Source organism: Phoca vitulina, unplaced genomic scaffold (genome assembly GCF_004348235.1).
Source record: "Phoca vitulina isolate PV1807 unplaced genomic scaffold, GSC_HSeal_1.0 scaffold33, whole genome shotgun sequence".
Lineage (NCBI taxonomy): Eukaryota > Metazoa > Chordata > Mammalia > Carnivora > Phocidae > Phoca > Phoca vitulina.
The window spans coordinates 1,565,321-1,584,150 of NW_022589736.1; the positions used below are offsets into that span (position 1 = coordinate 1,565,321).

The 18,830-nt window shown below is 65.3% G+C and overlaps 2 protein-coding genes across 4 annotated transcripts; one reads left to right on the plus strand and one right to left on the minus strand.

Annotated features, from left to right (window-relative positions):
- The first annotated feature begins 30 nt into the window (after positions 1 to 30).
- Positions 31 to 2,439, plus strand: TSR3 (TSR3 ribosome maturation factor). 3 transcript variants are annotated; one of them, XM_032425977.1, is made up of 6 exons: positions 31 to 203; positions 298 to 517; positions 826 to 1,019; positions 1,388 to 1,564; positions 1,736 to 1,799; positions 2,046 to 2,439. In XM_032425977.1, exons 1-6 carry the CDS (start codon positions 92 to 94, stop codon positions 2,206 to 2,208), a joined length of 930 nt encoding a protein of 309 aa, XP_032281868.1. In that variant the 5' UTR covers positions 31 to 91; the 3' UTR covers positions 2,209 to 2,439. The 3 variants fall into 3 exon arrangements, with proteins under 3 accessions (XP_032281868.1, XP_032281869.1, XP_032281870.1); XM_032425978.1 differs by having other exon boundaries at positions 298 to 496; XM_032425979.1 differs by having other exon boundaries at positions 97 to 184; positions 2,046 to 2,438.
- BAIAP3 (BAI1 associated protein 3) lies at positions 2,372 to 16,881 on the minus strand. Its single transcript, XM_032425976.1, has 35 exons — positions 16,813 to 16,881; positions 12,135 to 12,275; positions 11,747 to 11,834; positions 11,514 to 11,594; positions 11,044 to 11,151; positions 10,565 to 10,624; positions 10,359 to 10,425; positions 10,045 to 10,240; positions 9,710 to 9,754; positions 9,523 to 9,600; positions 9,334 to 9,436; positions 8,937 to 9,044; positions 8,746 to 8,841; positions 8,535 to 8,638; positions 7,893 to 8,013; positions 7,317 to 7,441; positions 7,147 to 7,237; positions 6,971 to 7,027; positions 6,775 to 6,872; positions 6,642 to 6,693; positions 6,418 to 6,548; positions 6,058 to 6,181; positions 5,835 to 5,978; positions 5,651 to 5,743; positions 5,365 to 5,556; positions 5,221 to 5,289; positions 5,067 to 5,146; positions 4,890 to 4,998; positions 4,492 to 4,563; positions 4,330 to 4,410; positions 4,125 to 4,245; positions 3,922 to 4,045; positions 3,635 to 3,840; positions 3,173 to 3,556; positions 2,372 to 2,455 (listed from the first exon to the last, which is right to left on the minus strand). The coding sequence occupies exons 2-34, from the start codon at positions 12,263 to 12,265 to the stop codon at positions 3,453 to 3,455; spliced, it is 3,459 nt and encodes a 1,152-aa protein (XP_032281867.1). The 5' UTR covers positions 12,266 to 12,275; positions 16,813 to 16,881; the 3' UTR covers positions 2,372 to 2,455; positions 3,173 to 3,452.
- Between the last annotated feature and the right edge of the window lie 1,949 nt (positions 16,882 to 18,830).

The window sequence follows — 18,830 nt, forward strand, 5'->3', positions numbered from 1 at the left end:
CGGAAGTGGCGCTCGGCGCCTGCGCAGACACGCGCGGCCCGGCCGCAGCCGAGCTGTGAGGCGGGCGGTGTCCGGGACCCAGCTGCCCGCCATGGGCCGGAGGAGGGTGGCGCGGGGGATGGGGGCTGAAGGAGGCCGCGCTCGCCACCCCGCGGGCCGCTCCCTGGAGGCCTTCGCCGAGGAGGTGGGCGCCGCGTTGCGCGGTGAGTGGGGCGCGATCGCGGACCCGGGAGTTGGGGGCCGGGGGTGGCATCCGAACTGCGCCTGAGGCTCGGTATCCTTCCGTCTCCGGTGCAGCGTCCGTGGAGCCAGAGGCGGCCAAGGACGAGGGCACCTCGGGCCCGGCGCGGCTACCCTGCACGCTGGCCATGTGGGAGCTGGGCCACTGCGACCCCCGGCGTTGCACTGGCCGCAAGCTGGCCCGCCTAGGCATGGTGCGTTGCCTGCGTCTGGGCCACAGGTTCGGCGGCGTTGTGCTCAGCCCCGTGGGCTCCCAGTACGTGTCCCCCGCAGACAGGTAGGAGCGGGGAGGCGCGGGTGGGGGGAGCGGGCGGGGTCCCTGCCTGGGCTCTGTGCTCTCCCTGAGCCCGGGACCCTGGCGCATCCTTCTTGCCGGGCTCACCTAGGTGTACTGGTCTAGTTTTCCCCCGTTGCCTAGCGCAGGATATAGTCGGTCTCAGTAAACGAGTGAATAAAGGAGTCTGCTGCAGGAACACACACTGTTGGGGGTGCTTGGGGGCCGAGAAATGATGTTCTTGTATCCCTGGTGAGGTCAGTCTCCAGGGACGTGGTCTCCAGAACCCAACCCTGCTCTGCTCCTAACAGACAGCTGGTCGCACAGAGTGGGGTCGCTGTCATCGACTGTTCCTGGGCCCGACTGGATGAGACCCCGTTTGGGAAGATGCGCGGGAGCCACTTGCGGCTACTGCCCCACCTGGTCGCTGCCAACCCCGTCAACTACGGCCGGCCCTGCAAGCTGTCCTGTGTGGAGGCTTTTGCTGCCACCTTCTGCATCCTGGGTGAGCGCCGGCCTGCTGCCAAGTCTGGCTACACTGGTAGCGATGGGTTTTCTGCTGGCACCTCCCAGGAGCCATGTGAGGGTGTGTGGGGCGGTCGAGGTGGACAGGCCAGGATTTCAGCCCCACCTCTCTCACCCCTCAACTTGTCCTCAGAGAATGTATGGTCCCCGTGGAGGCTCAGGCGGCCCCGTGAGACATGGGGAGAGGGCCTTCGTGAATGGCAGAGGAGGGCAAGCAGGCTGTCTGGACCATAGAATGGTGTCTGATGGGGAGTTTCAGGTGTGGGGACAGCGTTGAGGGTGCTGGGAACACTTGGGATGGGAGAGGTATTGTCGACATCCTTGGGTTTCCGGTGTCCTCGCCGTCAGGCTTCTCGGACCTTGCTGTCATTTTGCTGCGGAAGTTCAAGTGGGGCAAGGGCTTCCTAGACCTGAATCGCCAGCTCCTGGACACGTACGCAGCCTGCAGCAGTGCGGAGGAGGTGCTGCGGGCCCAGCAGGAGTTCCTGGCCCACGCCAAGGAGTGCCCCGAGGAGGAGGAAATCGGTGAGGCCTGGCATGGACCCAAGCCCCCTGGTTGGGAGTCAGGACCCTCCAGGCATGCCACCTCCTGTTGAGAAGCCGGGTGGGGGGGCCTTCCTACGCCAGCATTTGGGGGGCTTGGTTGTGCTCTGAGCTCATCTATAGGTCCCTTTCTTGCTTGCTTCCTCTGTTCAGATCCTTTTGACGTGGATTCTGGGCGAGAGTTTGCAAACCCCAACAGGCCAGTGGCTGGCACCCGGTAGGTCCTTGGGCTTCCCAGGGCTCTCCTCTGCCTCTGGCCTCAGCCCCTCCTGTGGATGGCGGGGGTGGGGAGGAGGGGTGGATCCCTCAGCAGCACGAGGGTTTTGTGACTGTGTAAGAGGGAATGTGGAGGTCCCACTGGAGAGGTGTTGGTTTTAAGAACCTGGGGAATAGGAGAATCTGCCCTCAGCCGGGGGCTTCTGTGAGTGAGTGCGCCCATAGTGAACACTCCTCCCCCTTCCAGGCTGCTTGCAGACAGTGGCGACAGCGACAGTGAGGACGAGTCTGAGGAGCGAGGGCCTGGTGCCGAGGATGGAGGAGACAGCAGCAGTAGCTGCCCTGAGGAGGAGGGTCCTCTGGAACAGGGCAGAGGCCAGGGCCCCCGCAGAGGTTTGGAAGGGAATTAAGAAACGGCAGAGAGACTAAAGGTGGCAGACACGTTTACTTTTCATGGTGGAGCAGTAAGGAACTGGAGACATAGCAGGACTTGTGGGGACACAGACGGGCCTGGCAGCCTCAGCCCCCGCAGCACTGAGCAGCCCTGGACTCTGTTCCCATGCTTCTGACACAGCCGTGCTCTGGGGCCTTCCAGCCCTCCCAATGAAGCTGCAGGCCAAGGAGACCCCAGTGTGAGCCTCTTTCTTTGCACTTGACCTGGGGATGGGGGGGATGGCGTGGGGATGATTCTCAGTCTCCAGTGAGGCAGAGCCTGCCTGGGAAGCGTCTGGACTGTGGTGATGTCGGGCGTGAGGCAGGTCTGGCATGGGCAGGTGTGTGTGGACACAGAGAATACACTGGACAGCTGCGTGGCCTGCACGGAGCTCCGTACACTGACCTATCAACTCTGCGTGATGTCCCCAGCTTCACAGTGACACCCGGGGACCCTCTCCCAGGCCTCAGAGCTAGGTGGGGAGTGAGACCTATGCAGTTCTTAGCAAACCTATCCATATGCCCTCTGGGTGAAGGGTTCCAGGTGCCCACCTTCCCCTCCGCCAGGGCCCCAGGGAGCTGTTTCCTGCCGGCTTGCGTGGTCTGGACTCAAACCTGAGCCTTCCTGCCTCTTGGCCAGCAAGGCTCTGCCACACTCCGTGCCCCAGAAGGAGAAGACAGAGCTTCCTCTAAGATGGGCTCTTTGTCGTGGCACTGGTAACATCTGGGAGTGGCCCATCTTTGCTGGGGAGAGCATCCCTGGTCTCACCACTAGTACCAGTAAGATCTCCCTCAGCCTGTAGTTGTGACCACCAAAAATGCCTCCAGACACGGCCTAGCGTCTCCCCGGAAGCAGAGCCACCCCACTGAGAACCCTGCTCTCAGACCGGTGCCCGCCTGCTGGGGGCCATGGAAGCCGAGGGAGCAGATGGGGAAGCTCACCTGGCGGCCAGGCCTGCTCTGCTCCGCATCCAGGGGGACAGCTGCTGGCCAGGCCCCACCGAGGTAGTCCCCCAGACCCAGGTTGGGGGTGGTGCTGGATGCAAGGGGTTCACAGTACACAGCGCACGGGGCCAGGGCAGGGAGGAGGGGCTGGATGGCCAGCCGCAGCATGCACACCACACGGCAGGGTGGGGGGAGCGAGCCCTGGCTGCACAAAGCTGACCGCAGGGCAGGGTGAGGATGGTGCCGGGACTCGGGGAGGGCCTGGGGCAGGAGGGGCTCAGGGGTCCGCCTCCATGCACTTCTCCAGCTCCTTGAGTCTCTTGACAAACTCCTGCGCCTCCTTGTTGGTGCGGCCTTCCAGCATCCTCAGCGCTGACTTCACTGCAGGCAGGCAGGAGGGCAGGGGCCAGCGTGAGACCCGACCGCCATCAGACCCTCCACCCCTGCACCCTCACTCACCCTGGGCTCTGGGCCGGCGCAGGTGCAGGGTCACGGGCTGCCTGGCCCTCGCGCTCCCTCCCACCTGGGGCCGCGCTATGCCACCGATGCTGCCCAGGCCGAGGGCCGCCTCCCCCGCGAAGTCGTTGGTGGACAGCCAGTCGTGGTCCATGACCGTGAAGAGCACGCAGGCGCCGCGGCGGCGGCACGCCTCTGCCGACACGGAGCTGCAAGCGAGGGGCGGTCGCCTGGAGCCGGTGCCCCGCTCGGGCGCGGGCGGGCTGGGGGGGCGGGGGCAGGACACTCACAAGTAGAAGAGCTCGTCGTACACGGGGTGCAGCGTCCGGCTCTTGACCTGCGTCCTCTGACTGCGGACCAGCGGGAAGAGGTGTGGCGGGCCCAGCTCCACGATCACGAAGGGGTCGCTCAGGCCTGAGGGGCACAGCCAGAAGGCGCCATGAGCGCCACCGCCCGCCCACCCCCCGCACCCCGCCCGCCGGCGGCCCCTCACCGTTGGCATCCAGTGGGGGCAGGTCCGCGGCATGCAGCACCTCCACGGCCAACCTCTGCTGTGCGGCCTCGTAGTGGCAGCGGACGCTCAGGCGCCCGAACCGGTTCTGCTCCAGGCACCTCTGCGCAAGGGCTCAGGCTGGTGACCAGGGCTCGGGGGCCCCGCGGCGGGGGGGAGGCCGAGCGCGCCCCCTGGGCCCCGCTACCTGCTTGAGCTTGTCCAGGTAGTACTGCTCGATGCACTCGCGGGTGGAGCACTGGTGCAGACGCAGCTCCTCCTCCAGTCTCTGCGGGGCGCAGGGGTGCTGAGTGCGGGCCCTGTGCACGCTCCCCTCCCTCCTGCCAGAGGCCCCCAGGCCAGGCCGCACCTTGTAGCTTCCATCCCTCAGGCTCTCCAGGGGCAGACCCTGACCCTCCGCGTGGAAAAAGTTCACCAGGGCCTGGGGCAGGGCAAGAAGGCAGAACCAGCTGAGGCCAGCAGGCTGAGACGGGTGGAACCAGAGCCACTTCTCACACCCAGCGCCCCCGCTCAGAAGCCAGCCCCCCCACCTCCCCCCCCAGCCGGGGGGGGAGGGAGGGGAATGCCAACGCCTGGGGCAGCCAGCTGCTGCTGACAGAGGTGGGCTGGCAGGCAGGAGCCGTTTGGGCTGGGAAGGCCAGGCCGCCTAGCAGAGGGGCAAAGGGGTGCTCAGCAGCCTCGGGGCCCGGGGACCGCCGGGAAAGGCCCAGGCGCCCCGGCAGGGACGGCTCCTCCACGCGGCCCTACCTCCAGCGTGAAGTGGAAGCGGCCGTAGAAATCCGCGGAGACATCGAGGTTTGCACTGAGGGCCTGCAGGATGGCCTGCAGGAGCAGCTCCCAGAGGGCCTCCAGCACCCTGCAGGGACACTCCGCGTCGGTGGCCGCACTGCAGGCCCCACGCTGCTCACCCACCCCGAGCCCTACCTGCTCAGGTTCTCCTTCACCAGCGATGCATTCAGCAGGGCCAGCTTCTCGTCCAGGTACTTCATGAGCGGGGCCACGGCCTGCGGGCAGCACCCTCAGCGCCAGACAGCCCCCGGGCCCCACCCCATACACCCTCAGCCGGCCGCGCACTCACTTCGTCGTTCTGGATGGAGTCTGGCGACAGGCTGATGTGCTGTACATACTTCCTGATGTCGGCCACCATCTGCGGGATGGCAGCACTCAGCACCAAGCGGCAGTGCACGGGGCAGCCGGCTCCCCAGCCTGCCCGCCCGCCCACCTTGGAGGTCAGGTGCGCCGTCACGGTGTGGACCTCCTGCTGCAGGTCTTCGTCCAGGGCCTGCGCACAGCTGAGCAGAGGCCGCGGGAGCGCCCCCTCCAGCGCTGAGGTCGCCTCCGGCCATGCCAGACCCCGCAGCGCCTGCCCAGCAGCCTTGCGGAGGAGCTCCACATTGTTGAGGACCACACAGAGCTGGGGAGGCGTGCCAGACGTGGGTGGTGCGTGGGCAGCCCTGTGCTGGCCCCATCGGCCCTCCGCTCCCCCGCCTGCCCACCAGCCTGCTCACTGGCTCGCTCACTGCCTCGCCTGTAGCCCCGGGCTGAGCGTCCACCTTCTTTCGCAACAGCTCAGTGTAGAAGAGGGTGGCCTCGCACAGGTCCTAGCGTGGGACACAAGGGCTCAGAGCTGTGGACTGTGGCCCTGGTCCTGCTCCCCTCCCAGACCACACTCTGCAACCCACAGCCACACACCTGGCTGAGCTGGGTGCCCAGCGCCTGGGCCTGGGCAGGGTCTGGCCACGCCAGGCGGGCCCACAGCTCCTGGATGAGACTGAAGCAGAGACTAGCAGTGGCCGCGGAGCTGCTGTGCTTGCAGGAGGCATCCATGGGCTCCAGCTAAGAGGGTGGGAGGAGGCCTGGGTTGCAGGGAGGCCCTGGCTGAGCCCAGCAGCTCCAGGCCTGGGTGCTTACTCACTGTGTCCACATCCACGGCTCCCTGAAGTCTCCACCTGGCCTGGTCCCGCAGCACCTGCAGCCAGAGCTTCACGGCAGGCAGGAAGGGGGCATGGATGCCGGCCAGAGCAAGGGAGCGGCTCTCACTGCAACAGGAGGCCCGTCAGAGCCCGCCCTGACTCAAACACCTTCAGCCTGCACATCCCAGCTTCCCTCCTTCAAAGGGCCCTCGGGATCCTGTCCCAGAGACCTCCTAGAGGAGGCTGGAGGACAGCTGGGGCAGGGGGACAGGGAGGGGTGGGTACAGGCCTGGGAAACCCGTAGTGGACAGAGACAGATGGGGGCGTGGAGGAAAGGGGACAGGCTAGGGCAGGGCACCCACCGTCCGGGGATGCTGCTCCAGAAGCTCTGGATGTCGGCCAGGGTCAGGTACAGCTCGAAGAGCCCCGAGGCCACCTCAAGGGTCATCTTGGGGCTCAGCTCCTCCATCAGCACCCATGCCTCCTCGGCCACCTGCTCAGGATGGCGGAGTCAGACCGCCAGCAACAAGGAAACCGAGGCACCTTCCCAGCCGGCGGGGGGCTTCTCCCCACTCCCCCTCCTCACCAGACGCTCCAGCTGCCGGAAAGTGAGGGTGAAGAAGTCGATCTCGACGATGCTGTAAGAACAAATTCCACACACCTGCTTGCCCCACGCCTGGCCTGGAGGCGTCACGAGGGGCTGGGGGCAGGGGCCCCACCTGTGGAAGAGGCTAGCGTAGATGCCATAGCAGGACTGCAGGTCCTCGTAGACGGTGTCAGCCAGCTCCACCAGCCCGGCGAGGCGCAGCGGCCCTGGCTGCGAGGAAGCCCGGTTCACGATGACCTTCTGGCCCGCACCTCCTGGCCGACCCCTCCCCTCCCCTCCCCTGCGGCCAGGCCCTCCCCCAGTGGCACCTGCTCTCGAGGACTCCTGGTGTTCAGGAGCCTGTCGTACCACTCACGGTTGCCCCTCTGCAAGACAAGTCACCAAGACAGTGTGGTGAATGGGGGAGGCTAAAAGGGCAGCAAAGAATGGCTGAGCAGGCTGAGCCTGGGGCCGGGGTGGGGCGGGCAGCTGGGGCCGGACACACCTTCAGAGCCGCCGCGATGTCCATGTTCAGCTCTGTCTCGAAGGGGCAGATCTCGAAGGACGGCTGGAAGAGCTGCATCTTGCTGAGACACCTGGACAGGGGCCGCCCGTTGACTGTGGGCTGCCCCGCCCCGGCCCTAGCCCACCCCAAGCACCGGCGGCTGCACCCACTTCAGCAGCAGCTCCAGGCGGTGGACGGCTGTGCTGCTGGTGGCTGGGAAGTAGTCTCGGAGCTGCCGTAGCAGCTGCAGCCCAAACTCCAAGAAGGCACAGAAGCTGTCAGCCAGGCTCTCCTCCTGGGAGCACAGGGCCCGTCAGAGCTGGCCCTCACTGCCCGCCCCACGGGGTGGGGGCAGGGGCAGCAGCATCCCCGGCCGGTGGGTGCCCTGCCCTAGCCAGTCTGCAAGGGCCTCCGGCAGCCACCCACCGGCCTGGCCCTGCTACTTTCTCCCGCAGCCTCAAGGCCTTTGCACCACCAGTCCCCCCTGCCCAGCAGCCAGCGCCCACTCCCTCTGTCCCCAGCCAAGGGAAGGGCACGACCTCCCTCTCCTGGGTCCAACCCATCCCCTATCTCAGCACTGCCCAGTCTTGCTCTGCCCTGGGTCATGAGATTTGTTTTCAAGCCCAGGACACCCTGCAGGCCGTGCGCCCCATGAGGGTGGGCCTCCGCCCTGTCTGCCCAGCGCGCCAGCAGCCCACCGCACACCCTCCGGGAACAGCACTTTGAGCCGACGAGGGCGCGCTCACCTGCTCTTGGGGCAGGGAGGATGCCTCCTCCCAGTGGGCCTGCATGTCCTCCAGCAGCCCCAGCAGGTAGCCATAGTCCAGAGTGCAGGTCTGATGGTGGCGGCTGCTGACCTGCCAGTGCCTGGGGGGCCAGCCCCGCCATGGTCAGGGCGGAGTCAGGGCTGCGACCCCCCAGGAGACCCCTTGTGCCCCTCCTCCTTGCCCCTTCCCGTCCCACAATGCCCTCACGGCACCGCCCCGTTCCATCCCTTCCCACTCAAAGCACTCCTTCCCGCGCCTGCCCCGCCCACCTGTGGCCACGCCCACCACAGGGCACGCCCCATCCCCACCCCATGACACTCCCCTCGCAGCACCACCTCTCCAGCTCCGCCCCTCTCAGCTGCTGCCACTCACAACGCCCCTTCCCAAGCCCCTCCTCACCCCAGCGCCCCCCGGCCTCTTCCATGACCACGCCCACTTTCCGTCCCATCTCCACAGCCCTGCCCCTTCCCGGGGCCCGCCCCTCTTAGCCGCCCGTTCCCTCCCATAACCCCGCCCCCACGTTCGCCCCGCCCCTAGAGGCCCCGCCCCGGGACGCGCAGCCCCTCCCCCCCGCCCCTCGCCTTCCCGCGACCCGCCCCTCCAGCGGCCCCGCCCACTCACAGCACCGCCAGCTGCAGCGCAGACAGGTTGCTCTGCGCGCCGTGCAGGCAGAGCACGGTGGCCGCGGGCCCGCTGAGCTCTCCGCGCCAGCCGCTCGAGTTGGGCTGGAAGGGGTGGGCAGGCGTGAGTGAAGGGAGGAGACGCCAGCCCCTCCTGCCCCCGGTGCCCAGCCTCCCCTGCTGTCCCTCCTCGGCCCCGAGGGCGCGGCTACCTCCTGGGATCGGTGCTCGAACTGCAGCAGACGGCTGAGCAGCAGCATGTAGGACAGGAAGCCCGACCGCCCGCGCTGGCTCATGCCCGTGTCCCTCTGGAATGCAGGGCCCGCCCATCACCAGCCCTGCCCCAGCCCGCGGGCAGGGGTGTAGGGCTGGCATGCAGGTCAAGGACCCCACAGCCCCCCACCTGTGTGGTGATTAGCTTGAGGACCAGCTGGCAGTCTCCCTGCACGCGGGAGGCACTGGAACGCGGTTCCAGCTTGAACCAGCGGTCTTCACCAGCCACGGGCACCTCCTAAGGGAAGGGGGTTCAGACTGGCAATATCTCCTCCTGCTCCCTCCCACAGACCTCTGTTTCCCACTGAACACAGGCCATGGGCACAGGGTGAGCACTCCGGGGTGCCTGGACACCAGAGGCCCCAGGAGGCTGTTCCCTCCCTCTCCCCTGCAGCACAGTGCCCCCACCCAGCCCAAGAAGGATGGGAGCAGCTTGGGGGAATCACAGGACATAGCCACCAGCAGTGTCCCCGGAGGGTGAGACACCACAAACGTGCTCTGGGAATGAGGCCCTGGCCCCCACTCACCCGGATGGGTATGTTGAGGCACCCCAGGAAGTCATCCGTGTGGTCCTCCGTGGGCCCTGCTGTCCCATTCGCACGGGCCGACTTGACAATCTGTTTGAAATACCTGGGCAAAGCAGGGTGGGCTCCCACCTGGGGTCCCTCCACCTGCTGGCCCATGTCTGGGGGGCACCAAGGTCCCACCTGTCATACCTGCTCATGCCCTTCAGGCCGATGACTTCATTCAGCTTCCTACATGCTTCCACCAGAGACACATCATCATCATGGTCCCTAGGAGTGGGGCAAGAGGGCAAACCTCGTCTGGCTGGGGCCTGGCTGGGCCCTGAATGTCCCCTCTCACCACCACACCCCCTGCCCTGCAGGGCCCAGGGGCCTATACCAGATGTCTAGGTGCAGCTGGTCCGTGCTGACATCCTCAATCTCACTATAAGGAAAACAGAGAGATGGCCAGAGGGTGCAGGACGATCCTCTGCCCAGGGGTAGGGGAGGGACCATTTCAGGAGCTGCAGGAAGGGGTCCATGAGCTCCAGCTTGTAAGACAGGCTGCCTGGATTTGAATCCTGACTGTGTGGCACCTCACTCTGAGGTGATGATGTCCTCTGGAAGGCGGTCCTATGACCAGCCCTGCTCCGTTCTGAAATGGCACGCGTCCTGGCGTAGCAGGCAGCCCCTCTCCCGCACCACCCTGCCGCCCGGCTGGAAGAGGGGCCTTACAAGAGAAAGTTCTCCTTCCAGACAGGGTTCAGGGTGCTGCTCTTGACCTCGGTGACCTGGATGCACTTGGCCGGCAGTGGGCCTCCACGCTTGCTGCCTTTGCGGAAGCTGAAACGCTGCTCCTTGTGCGGGCCTGGCTCCCGCGGGGCGCCCGAGGCCGGCAGGATGCCCAGCATGCAGTATGGGTCGCTGAAGCCTGAGACACCGCGGGCGCCTCAGTCCCCGGTCCCAGGCCCCCCAACCCCGTCCCTCCACGGTCCCTCCACGGCCACCAGGCCTGGGCGCAGCCAAACTCCTGGCTGGTCCCCACTCACCATTGGGGTCTTTGGCCAGCAGGTTCTTGGCACGCATGACAGAGACTTTCAGGGCATACGTGGGGGCCTGTGGGCCAAAGGTGCCGAGGGGCCTCCTGAAGGAGGCTCCGTGTGGCCAGGACAGGGCCCTGGTCTGTGTCCTCTCCACCCCCGAGCCCTAGCACTGTGGCTGGTCAGCGTCTGCCCAGACCAAGTGGCAGCCTCACCTTGGCCTTCTTCACACGCTCAATGGCCTCGGCGTGCTCCTCGGGGCTGGTACCAAACACCTGTAGAGGGTGGGCAGGTGTGAGGGCCCAGGGACCCCCAAAGCAGGGCTGGGCAGTGTCCCGGGGGCCTCACAGAGCAGAGGAAACACACCCAGGGGAGGAGGAAAGATGTATTTGTCTATCCACCCATCCTGTGTGTCTGTTCCTCTGTTAGTTTATCCTTTCTACCCTTCTCTGTGTGTCTGTGTGTTTTTCCATTGCTCTGTCCTTCCGGGCATGCCTATCAGCCTGTATGTGTGTCTGCCTGTGCACACACGTGTGTGGGGGGTGTGTGTTCTGTATGTGAGGCAAGCCTGCATTATTTGGGTGATGGTGACATCACCAGGCAGATGACTGGGTTGGGAGAGACAGTGGTCTCCATTTTCCCCAGAGCAGGGTGGGGCCGGGCCAGCAGGGAGGGCGGAGCCAGTGGGACTCACCTGCTGCAGGTAGCCCAGTAGGGTCTCCTGGTCATCCACCTGGTCAGGGCCCATGGTCCCTGCACGGTAAAGGACTGTGTACAGAGCTTCCTCATAGAGCATCTCCACCTGCGGGCGGGGAGCGGGGTGCACCCTGAGTCCCAGCCACCCCACCCCTGTCCGCCTCAGCCCCGGGCCCTGAGCCCTGGCCACTGGGGGTCCAGGCCCCTTGGTTCCCCGCCCCTCCCACCCCGCATCCCAGCCCCCAGGAGCTCCACCCACTGGCAGAGTCTGGTCCCAGCATCGGTACCTTTGCACCAGCTGGGCCCTCCATTGGTCTGACCCCCAACTTCTGCTCCTTACTGGCTTCCATGGGAAGTCCTGGCCCTCACCCCTGCCACCTTTGCTGTCCGCCTGTCCCTAGAACCTGGGCCTGGCATACAGGAAGTGCTCCCAGACTCTCCCTGGGGCCAGAACCCCATCCCCCTTACCTCCTCCTGGGTTAGGGCTCTCAGGCCACGGTTGGGGTCCACAGGCTCAGCAGGGGCTGGTGAACCACTGCGCAAGAGGACCTGTGAGGGGCACTAGGGTGAGGGCCTCCTGTGGGGACACTCCAGGGAGGGAGGGAGTTGAGCTGAGGGGTGGGGGCCTGGTGTAGAGGGGGCTGGGGGGAAGGCCCAGCATGGTGCCCCGACACTGGGCAGCAGCTCCGAGCTGCCCTCACCTCGGGGCATGGCAGGCCCTGTCTGCCTTCCCCCTTCTTCAGAATAAGGCGCATCTGCGCGAAGAACTCCACACCGTCCCCAGGTTTCCTGCAGAGAAAGGCCAGGCTGAGGGTCAGCGAACGCTCCCTGAAGCTCAGGGCTCACAGCACGCACCTGTCCCCTGCCCAAGGCCAGCCATCAGGCCCTACAACTTGCGGGGACTGCCTGGGTCTCCACACGGCTGAGGGCCCAGTCTGATGTCCACAGTGTGGCCCCCCCCACCCTCTGGCCTTGGTATCACTCCCCCAGGCTTCCCCCGGAGGTCGGGGGAAGCGGGAGAGTGGGGTCCAGCAAGAGGAGGGCGGCCAGGTGCACGTGACTGTACGGGATCAGGCGTGGGGCACCCACCAAGCCCCCGCGGCGGGCTCCTGTGGGTCAGTGCTGGCGCTCCCAGGCTCTCCCTCGGTCCTCCGGCGGAAGGATGGGCGCACCTGCACTTGCCTGAGCACACTGCTCTTGATCTCCAGCAAGGTCGTCATGGTGGGTGATCTGTGGGAGAGAGCCTCTGGATGTCCACCAGCTGGCAGCTCTGCCGTGCTGGCCCCAGTAATCACATCAGGTGCACATCCAGCAATGATTGAATCAGCCAGAAACCGACAGGAGCTGCGTTTCTGGCGGCCGGCGCAGGTTCCCGGTGGGGCAGGAGGGGGCACCTGAGCCTCCCTGGAGCTCAGCCCCCCTGCTGGACTGCACTGGGCACCCAGGGGGCCAGTCCCTTGGTCTCTCTAAGTCTTCATGGCCCATCTGCAAAATGGGGCATCCCTGCTGGGTGGATCTGGGGATGGGATGGGGCCGTGAGAGGTGATGGTGGTGCCTGGCACAGTCCGTGCTCCGTTGTTGGGAACTGCTGGAGTCCACCACATAGGCGGGCCTGTTCTGCCACACCCCACCTGCCACCCATCCAGGGCTACGTCCCCTGGTTGTGTCCCTGGGGTCCGAGGACAGCTCAGCAGCAAGGGCCTGTGCCTCCCAGGGGCTCTGCTAAGGGGACGGAGTTGTGGGGGAGGGGTGCCCAGGTCAGCCAGCCTGGAAGGTCCAGTCTGGGGCCAGGGCCGACAGAGCTCCTGCAGGAGGCCAAACCCTCCTCGGGAACCCCAGCATCCTTGTCCTGCAGAGGAGCTTGGGCCAGAAAGGGCCAGTGGGGCTGACTCCGAGGGGCCAGCATGTGCAGGAGGGGCCACTGGGGGTCCTGGCCCACCAAGCAGGGCCAGGGCAATGCCCCATCCTCACTCCCTGGGCCGCCCTGCAGACAAGAGCCTCCTACCTGTAATCAGTAGAAATGAAACTATGGAGCACGTCCTGCCCCTCCTCAGAAGTTTGGGGTGTGGGGCCACCACTCCCTGTCCCTCTCCCATCTGGGAACCAGCCCCACGTTGTCTGGGTTGCAGCAGCCCAGATGTCACGGCTGGGACAGGGATGGGCCCTGTGGCACAGACTAGAGCCTGGGCCAAGGCGCCCCTTGTCGGTGCACCTCCTGAAGCCAGCTCAGGCCTGGTCACTCTGCTCTGTGCAGACAGAGCCTGGGGTGGGGGGTGGGGGACAGGCTTGGACAGCAAGCCTGCAGCCCTGCAAGGGGCTGAGCTGGGGCCCCCAGAAATGAGCATCTCCGAGTCGTGGGGGACACCTTGTTGGTCCCTGCCAGCCACCATCACACTGGTTCGTATCCTCCAGGGGATCCAGGGTGCCCTGCAGACCTGGGGGGAGCGTGGGGGGACTACGAAGCTGCCACAGGCCCCCACCTCTCCCCTGGGCCAGGCAACAACCTGTGCTTCCCCCAAAACCCCAGGGTAGTCTCCTTGCGCCCCTGTTGAAAACCGCCAAAGTGCTGACCCCCTGGCCGGGCTGAATCCTCCACTCGGTGCCCACCCCTTGGGCTCCCTGCCCCGGGCTTGCCAGCCTCTCGTGTAGAGCACGCATCACACTCCCCTCAGTGCGCCACAGGGCCTTTGGACTCGCTGCCCTGGTCCCCTTTCTTCGCAGAGCTCACTCGTCCACTCATTGAGGGGACCTCTAGGACCCATGCAGAGGAACACTATGATTTCACTGACAAAATAGGAACGGGGAACTCAGCTGGGTACAACTATTCTTGCCCCAGATTCCATGGGCGCTTAGCGGTGGGAGAGCCCGGAGAGCCCCACCCCTGCCCTTTGTGCCCAGGCCAGCGTCCCAGGGATCATGCCCGCATCCCTGCGAGTCTCTAGTGAACATCTGCTACCTCCTTCTCAGCATCTTATGCCCCGTTGGGAGAGCTGGAGCCAGGGCATGCCGGGCACCTCCCGAGTCCTAAATAGATTGTCGAACAAACCAGATCCCTGCCCCCCGCTGGGTCTGTCTGTCTCTCCGTGGCCCCAGGGCTGCCATCCCTGCTCTGTACCCCCCGACCGGCTCAGGCCACCCCTGCAGACAGCACCCTAGCCTGCTCCCTGATGGAGCCCCGGGGAGTGCTGGGCTCAGAGGGTCTCATCTGACCAGCTTGAGAGCTGGGGACAGAAAGGGCAGCTGGCTCACGTCCTGAAATGAGGTCCTGCCTTCCTCACATTGACCACTGCCTGGCCCTGGGAGCCCCCTGCAAAGATGGGGGGATATGAGGGGGGGCGCGGCAGCGTGAGCGTGCAGTCCTACAAGCTGTCGCCCCTGTCGTCAGCAGTGAGGTCCCGAGGCGGCCGGGCACCAGGACCCCCCTTCCCCTCTCTAGCTGTGGGGAAGAGGCTGCTACCCCCGCAGCCCCCCAAAGCCAGGGGAGCAGCCACTGCTTTGGCTGTTGCCAGGGCAACCGCCAATTGCGTCTGCCGAGTGACAGGGGCTACAGGGGCTCACGGTCCCAGAGACAAACATGACGCAGGAGCCAAGTGGCTGCAGGGACAGGGTGCCTCTGTGAGAATAAAATACTCAAGACAGAGGGGGAGCCACCTTGCCCCGTAATCTCAGCCCCGGAAAGGGGGTACTGTTTTGCTCCTCTCATCTACCTGGAGAAACTGAGGCCCCGGGCTTAGGAGCTTACTCAAGGCCACAGAGCCAGCAAGTGGCCAGGGATGGAGCCCACCTCTGACTCTGGTGTCCAAGCTCTAAGCTCCTGGCACGTCCTGAGTTCTGGGGTCCAGGTATGCTGGCCTCCCCCTCTGCGGCACTCCCTCCCTTAGCCCCTTGACTGGACTGGGGCAAAAGCGACATCTGGGCACAGGTATCTGGGAAAGATGGCTCCTCCTTGGGTGCCCAGACACTCCTCCGATTTCCTTGGAAACCCCCCACTGCTTGGGTACTGATATTGCTGCTCCCCATGGCCTGGGGGTCCCGGGAGCCAGCCAGCACCTCGCCCAGAGCCGCACCCGCAGTGGGTGCGCAGCTGACCCCCAGGAAGCGTTTGCGGGCCACAGGGGCCCTCCGTCTGTCTACCAGGCCCCCAACAGAATTCCTTCCTGAGCTCTCTCTGTGTCTGTCCCCCCTGGGCCTGGGCAGCAGCACAGAACAAGATGTGCCCCCATCCTTGCTCACGCCTGGCCACCAGGGCCAGGATCCCAGCTCCCGTTTGTCCAAGGGGGGAGGTGAGGCTGGCCGAGGAGTTGAATGCCACACTGGCACTGGGACCAAGCCAACATTAACAGGCCTACCTTGTCCCCTGGCTGTCCCCAAGGCCCAGGTTAAATGGGAAGAGGCAATCCTGCAAAGTGGGTATCACTGTCCCACTTCACACCCCGGGGCTGGGGTGACCTGTCTGGAGCCAGGACTCAAACTGAGGGCTCTAAGCCACACTGTCTCCTGCTAGCCCACCTGGGGGCTTAGGTGGCACCAAAGCAGGTGCGTCTGGGGGCAGCTGAGCTGTGCCAGAGAGCCAGATCTGTCTCCCTCACCAGTGTCCCCTGTGGCCAGCTGGTCACCCGCAGAGTGAATGAACACCTTTATGATAAACATCTCAGAACACTAGGTCCCTTCTTACCAAGGGTTGGTCACTTGAGACTTGGGGGCAGGGGTCCCCTGCGGCTACCCTGGGTGTGTAGGGGGAGTGACAGGATCTCTGGTCCCACATGCTGGTCTCCTTGTCACCCTCGTGGTCTTGTCTTCCCAGTCCCCCTCCCACCCCCCACCCTTCACTTTTCCTATTGGATTTCCGGCTGTCATGTCCGGGCGGCTCCCCAGCCAGTGCTCCCAGTACGCAGCAGAGCAGTAGCCCCAGGGCCCATTACAAATGCGGCTCCCTGAGAGCCCGCGAAGGGCCTGGGAACGTGCATTGTAAGCAGCTCTAGAGCCGGACCTAAAGCCCTATGACGCGTGGGATCAACTGTAAAGGCTAACCCAGATACTTCTAGAATGAACGCATGAAAAATGAAACCCCTCCGTCCGATCTTCCTCCGAGGCTCTCTCCCCCGGGCCTGTACTCACCTGTCTCCACCGCGGTGTTCCGCCCACTTCGCTCACCGACATCCCTTCTCGCCGCTCCCTCCCCTCCCCGCCCCTCCCTCTCGATGCTCCCCTCAGAAGCCTCGGACCCCCCCCCCCAGTTCCGTCGAGGTCTTTCCCTCCCCGATGAGCGGGGGGTCCTCGGGCGGCTTAGAAGCCTGGTGAGTGCGCATTGTTTTATACCGTTCCGGCCCCTGGAGGGATTTCGTGGAGACGATTTCGTGGGTTCTCTGACGACTGGCGGCAGGGAGGGAGGGACGGGGCGCCGGGGACATCTGCGTGTTGCCCGGGAGCCCCCGCGGAGCGTCTCCGAGGTCCTCGGAGGCCGCAGGTGGGTGGGGGCACCGGGGTCGGAGGGGCGTCCTGCTGCACCCCCCCATCCCCGCCAGCTCCGGCGCTCCCGGGGACGCGGGCCGAGAGAAGTGCCCGAGACCCGTCGCTCCGAGCACGCGCCGGCCTCAGTTTCCCCGGAGCCGGGGGCGCGCCTTCCCCACCTCCCGCCGCCCTTCTCCTCGGGGGCCTCCCCACGCGCCCTCGGGGTCCGCAAACGCAGGAGCAGGACCGGGCGCTCGGCGGCGGCGGCGGCCGGAGGGGACGGCGCCCGAAGCCCGTCCGGAGTCCGCGCACTCACCGTGGGCCGGGGGCTCGGGAGACGCCGCGCTCCGCACCGGCTCCAGGGACGCCAGGCACAGCGCGCTCGCCGCCGCGCGGACAACTGAGCACTGCTGGGGGCGGGGCCTGACCGATAGCCCCGCCCCCAGGGCCCGCCCCCGCCGCTCCCGGCCCGCCCCTCCTGCGACCCCCTCCCCGCGACCCCCGCACCGCGCACGCCCGCCGCCGGGGGAGTCGGGCCAGGGAGCCACGGGTGGGTGCAGAGCGGGGAGCAGGTTCTGCTGTGTCAGGACCCCCTCCCCCGGGGACCCTCCGGAAGCCAAAGTCGCCGAAACCGAGGAAGACCGGCCCCGGCCGCAGCGCAGACTTTTCTGGAAGGGCCTCCCAGCCCAAGCTCTGACCTCGGCATCAACTCCGCCGCCAGCCTGCCCCCGGGGCGGGGGGTGCTGCAGGCATCATCCCAGGACGCCCCGCAACACCCCGTCACCTGTTGGGTCAGCGTCCGCACCGCGCAGGGGAGGCCCCCGACGCCCCGGCCTCACAGCCATCTGGAACCTCCAGGCCTGCGCTCTTCGTCGTCCACCCTGGACGGCCCTCTGAAGCTTGCGCGAGCACCGCACCGTGCCCGCCTGGAGAGCTTGTGGAAACAGACTGCCGCTGCTGATTCCCAGAGTCTGGGCTGGGGCGGAACAGCTGCATTTCTGACAAGCTCCAGGGGGTGCTAGGGAGGCCGGAAGACACCCGGGGGCTGCTCAGAAGTTCTGGAGGTCTGAGGTGCACTGGGTCTCCCAATCCCCACCTTGCCTTTGGCCGATCCTGCTGGATCATCAGAGGACCTTGTACTTAGGGGATCCACCGATTTGGGGATGTTTTTAACCCCAAGGACCTCATCTCTAATGGTGGGGCCCCAGGCAGTGTGGGAAATAGAAAGACAGGCCCACGGGGCGCCTGGGGGGTTCAGTCGTTAAGCGTCTGCCTTCGGCTCAGGTCATGATCCCAGGGTCCTGGAATGAGCCCCGCATGGGGCTCCCTGCTCGGCGGGAAGCCTGCTTCTCCCTCTCCCACTCCCCCTGCTTGTGTTCCCTCTCTCGCTGTGTCTCTCTGTCAAATAAATAAATAAAATCTTTAAAAAAAAAGAAAGAAAGAAGAAAGAAAGAAAGAAAGAAAGGAAAGAGAGGAAAGAAAGAAAGAAAGAAAGAAAGAAAGAAAGAAAGAAAGAAAGAAAGAAAGAAAGAAAGAAAGAAAGAAAGAAAAAGAAAAGAAAGAAAGAAAGGCCCAGAACACAGAGGCAAGAACGGTTTGCTGGGGGGAGGCCAGGGGTCGGCTGAGCTGCAGGCCAAAGGTGGAGGCCCAGGGTACCAGAACAGCAGCTCACTGGGCCGCAGCTTGGCCCCTAGGCTGTGAACATCCTGCCTTGCAGGCCCATCCTGCCCATTCCTCGGAGTTGGGGGAGGGAGTATGGGGAAAGCAGGGCCATGGCTCCCCAGCCCAGGGGGGACCTGGCACCTCTCCCATCACCCCCAGATGGGGCGGACACTGCTCTGATGGGGACACCACCTGTCTCAGCTCCTCGGTGCAGACCCACACATTTCCACACTGCCCTGGAGGAGACATGGACCCACCAGGGTGGATTCTCTTTCTGGAAGCTCTCTGCTTGCAGGCGCTGCTTCCATCCAGGCCCAGCACAGCTATGCATATGGGGACAGAGGTGCTCAGGAACACACATCAACTGCTTGGGACGGAGATGAGTGGGGGCTGCCTTCTGCACAGGACAGGAATTGGGGAGGGGCAGCTGATGTTCTCCCCTGGGGACTGGCAGGTTCTGAGCCAGGATCTCAGAGCCGACGCCCCCCGCCCCTGCAGTCCCCTCAGCCCTGCAGTCCTTCGTCGGGTCCTGCCAACCTGTTGGAACAAACACAGGCCTGGTTGCCATGGTGATCATAATGGTTTGGGGTGAAGAGATGAGATCCTGCAGCTGCTATAAACAGGAAGTTAGGAGGGGCCCCTGCTGGCCCCCACATCCAGTGTCCTTTGGGG

Excerpts from the sequence above, each read along its gene's own strand:
- TSR3 (XM_032425977.1), top strand. The coding sequence starts at position 92 with ATGGGCCGGAGGAGGGTGGCGCGGGGGATGGGGGCTGAAGGAGGCCGC. Across the intron at positions 204-297 it reads GGTGGGCGCCGCGTTGCGCG|CGTCCGTGGAGCCAGAGGCG; the intron begins GTGAGTGGGGCG and ends TCTCCGGTGCAG. Across the intron at positions 518-825 it reads TACGTGTCCCCCGCAGACAG|ACAGCTGGTCGCACAGAGTG; the intron begins GTAGGAGCGGGG and ends TGCTCCTAACAG.
- BAIAP3 (XM_032425976.1), bottom strand. The coding sequence starts at position 12,265 with ATGACGACCTTGCTGGAGATCAAGAGCAGTGTGCTCAGGCAAGTGCAG. Across the intron at positions 10,241-10,358 it reads GCTGGCCAAAGACCCCAATG|GCTTCAGCGACCCATACTGC; the intron begins GTGAGTGGGGAC and ends GCGGTGTCTCAG. Across the intron at positions 9,601-9,709 it reads CAGCTGCACCTAGACATCTG|GGACCATGATGATGATGTGT; the intron begins GTATAGGCCCCT and ends CCCCACTCCTAG.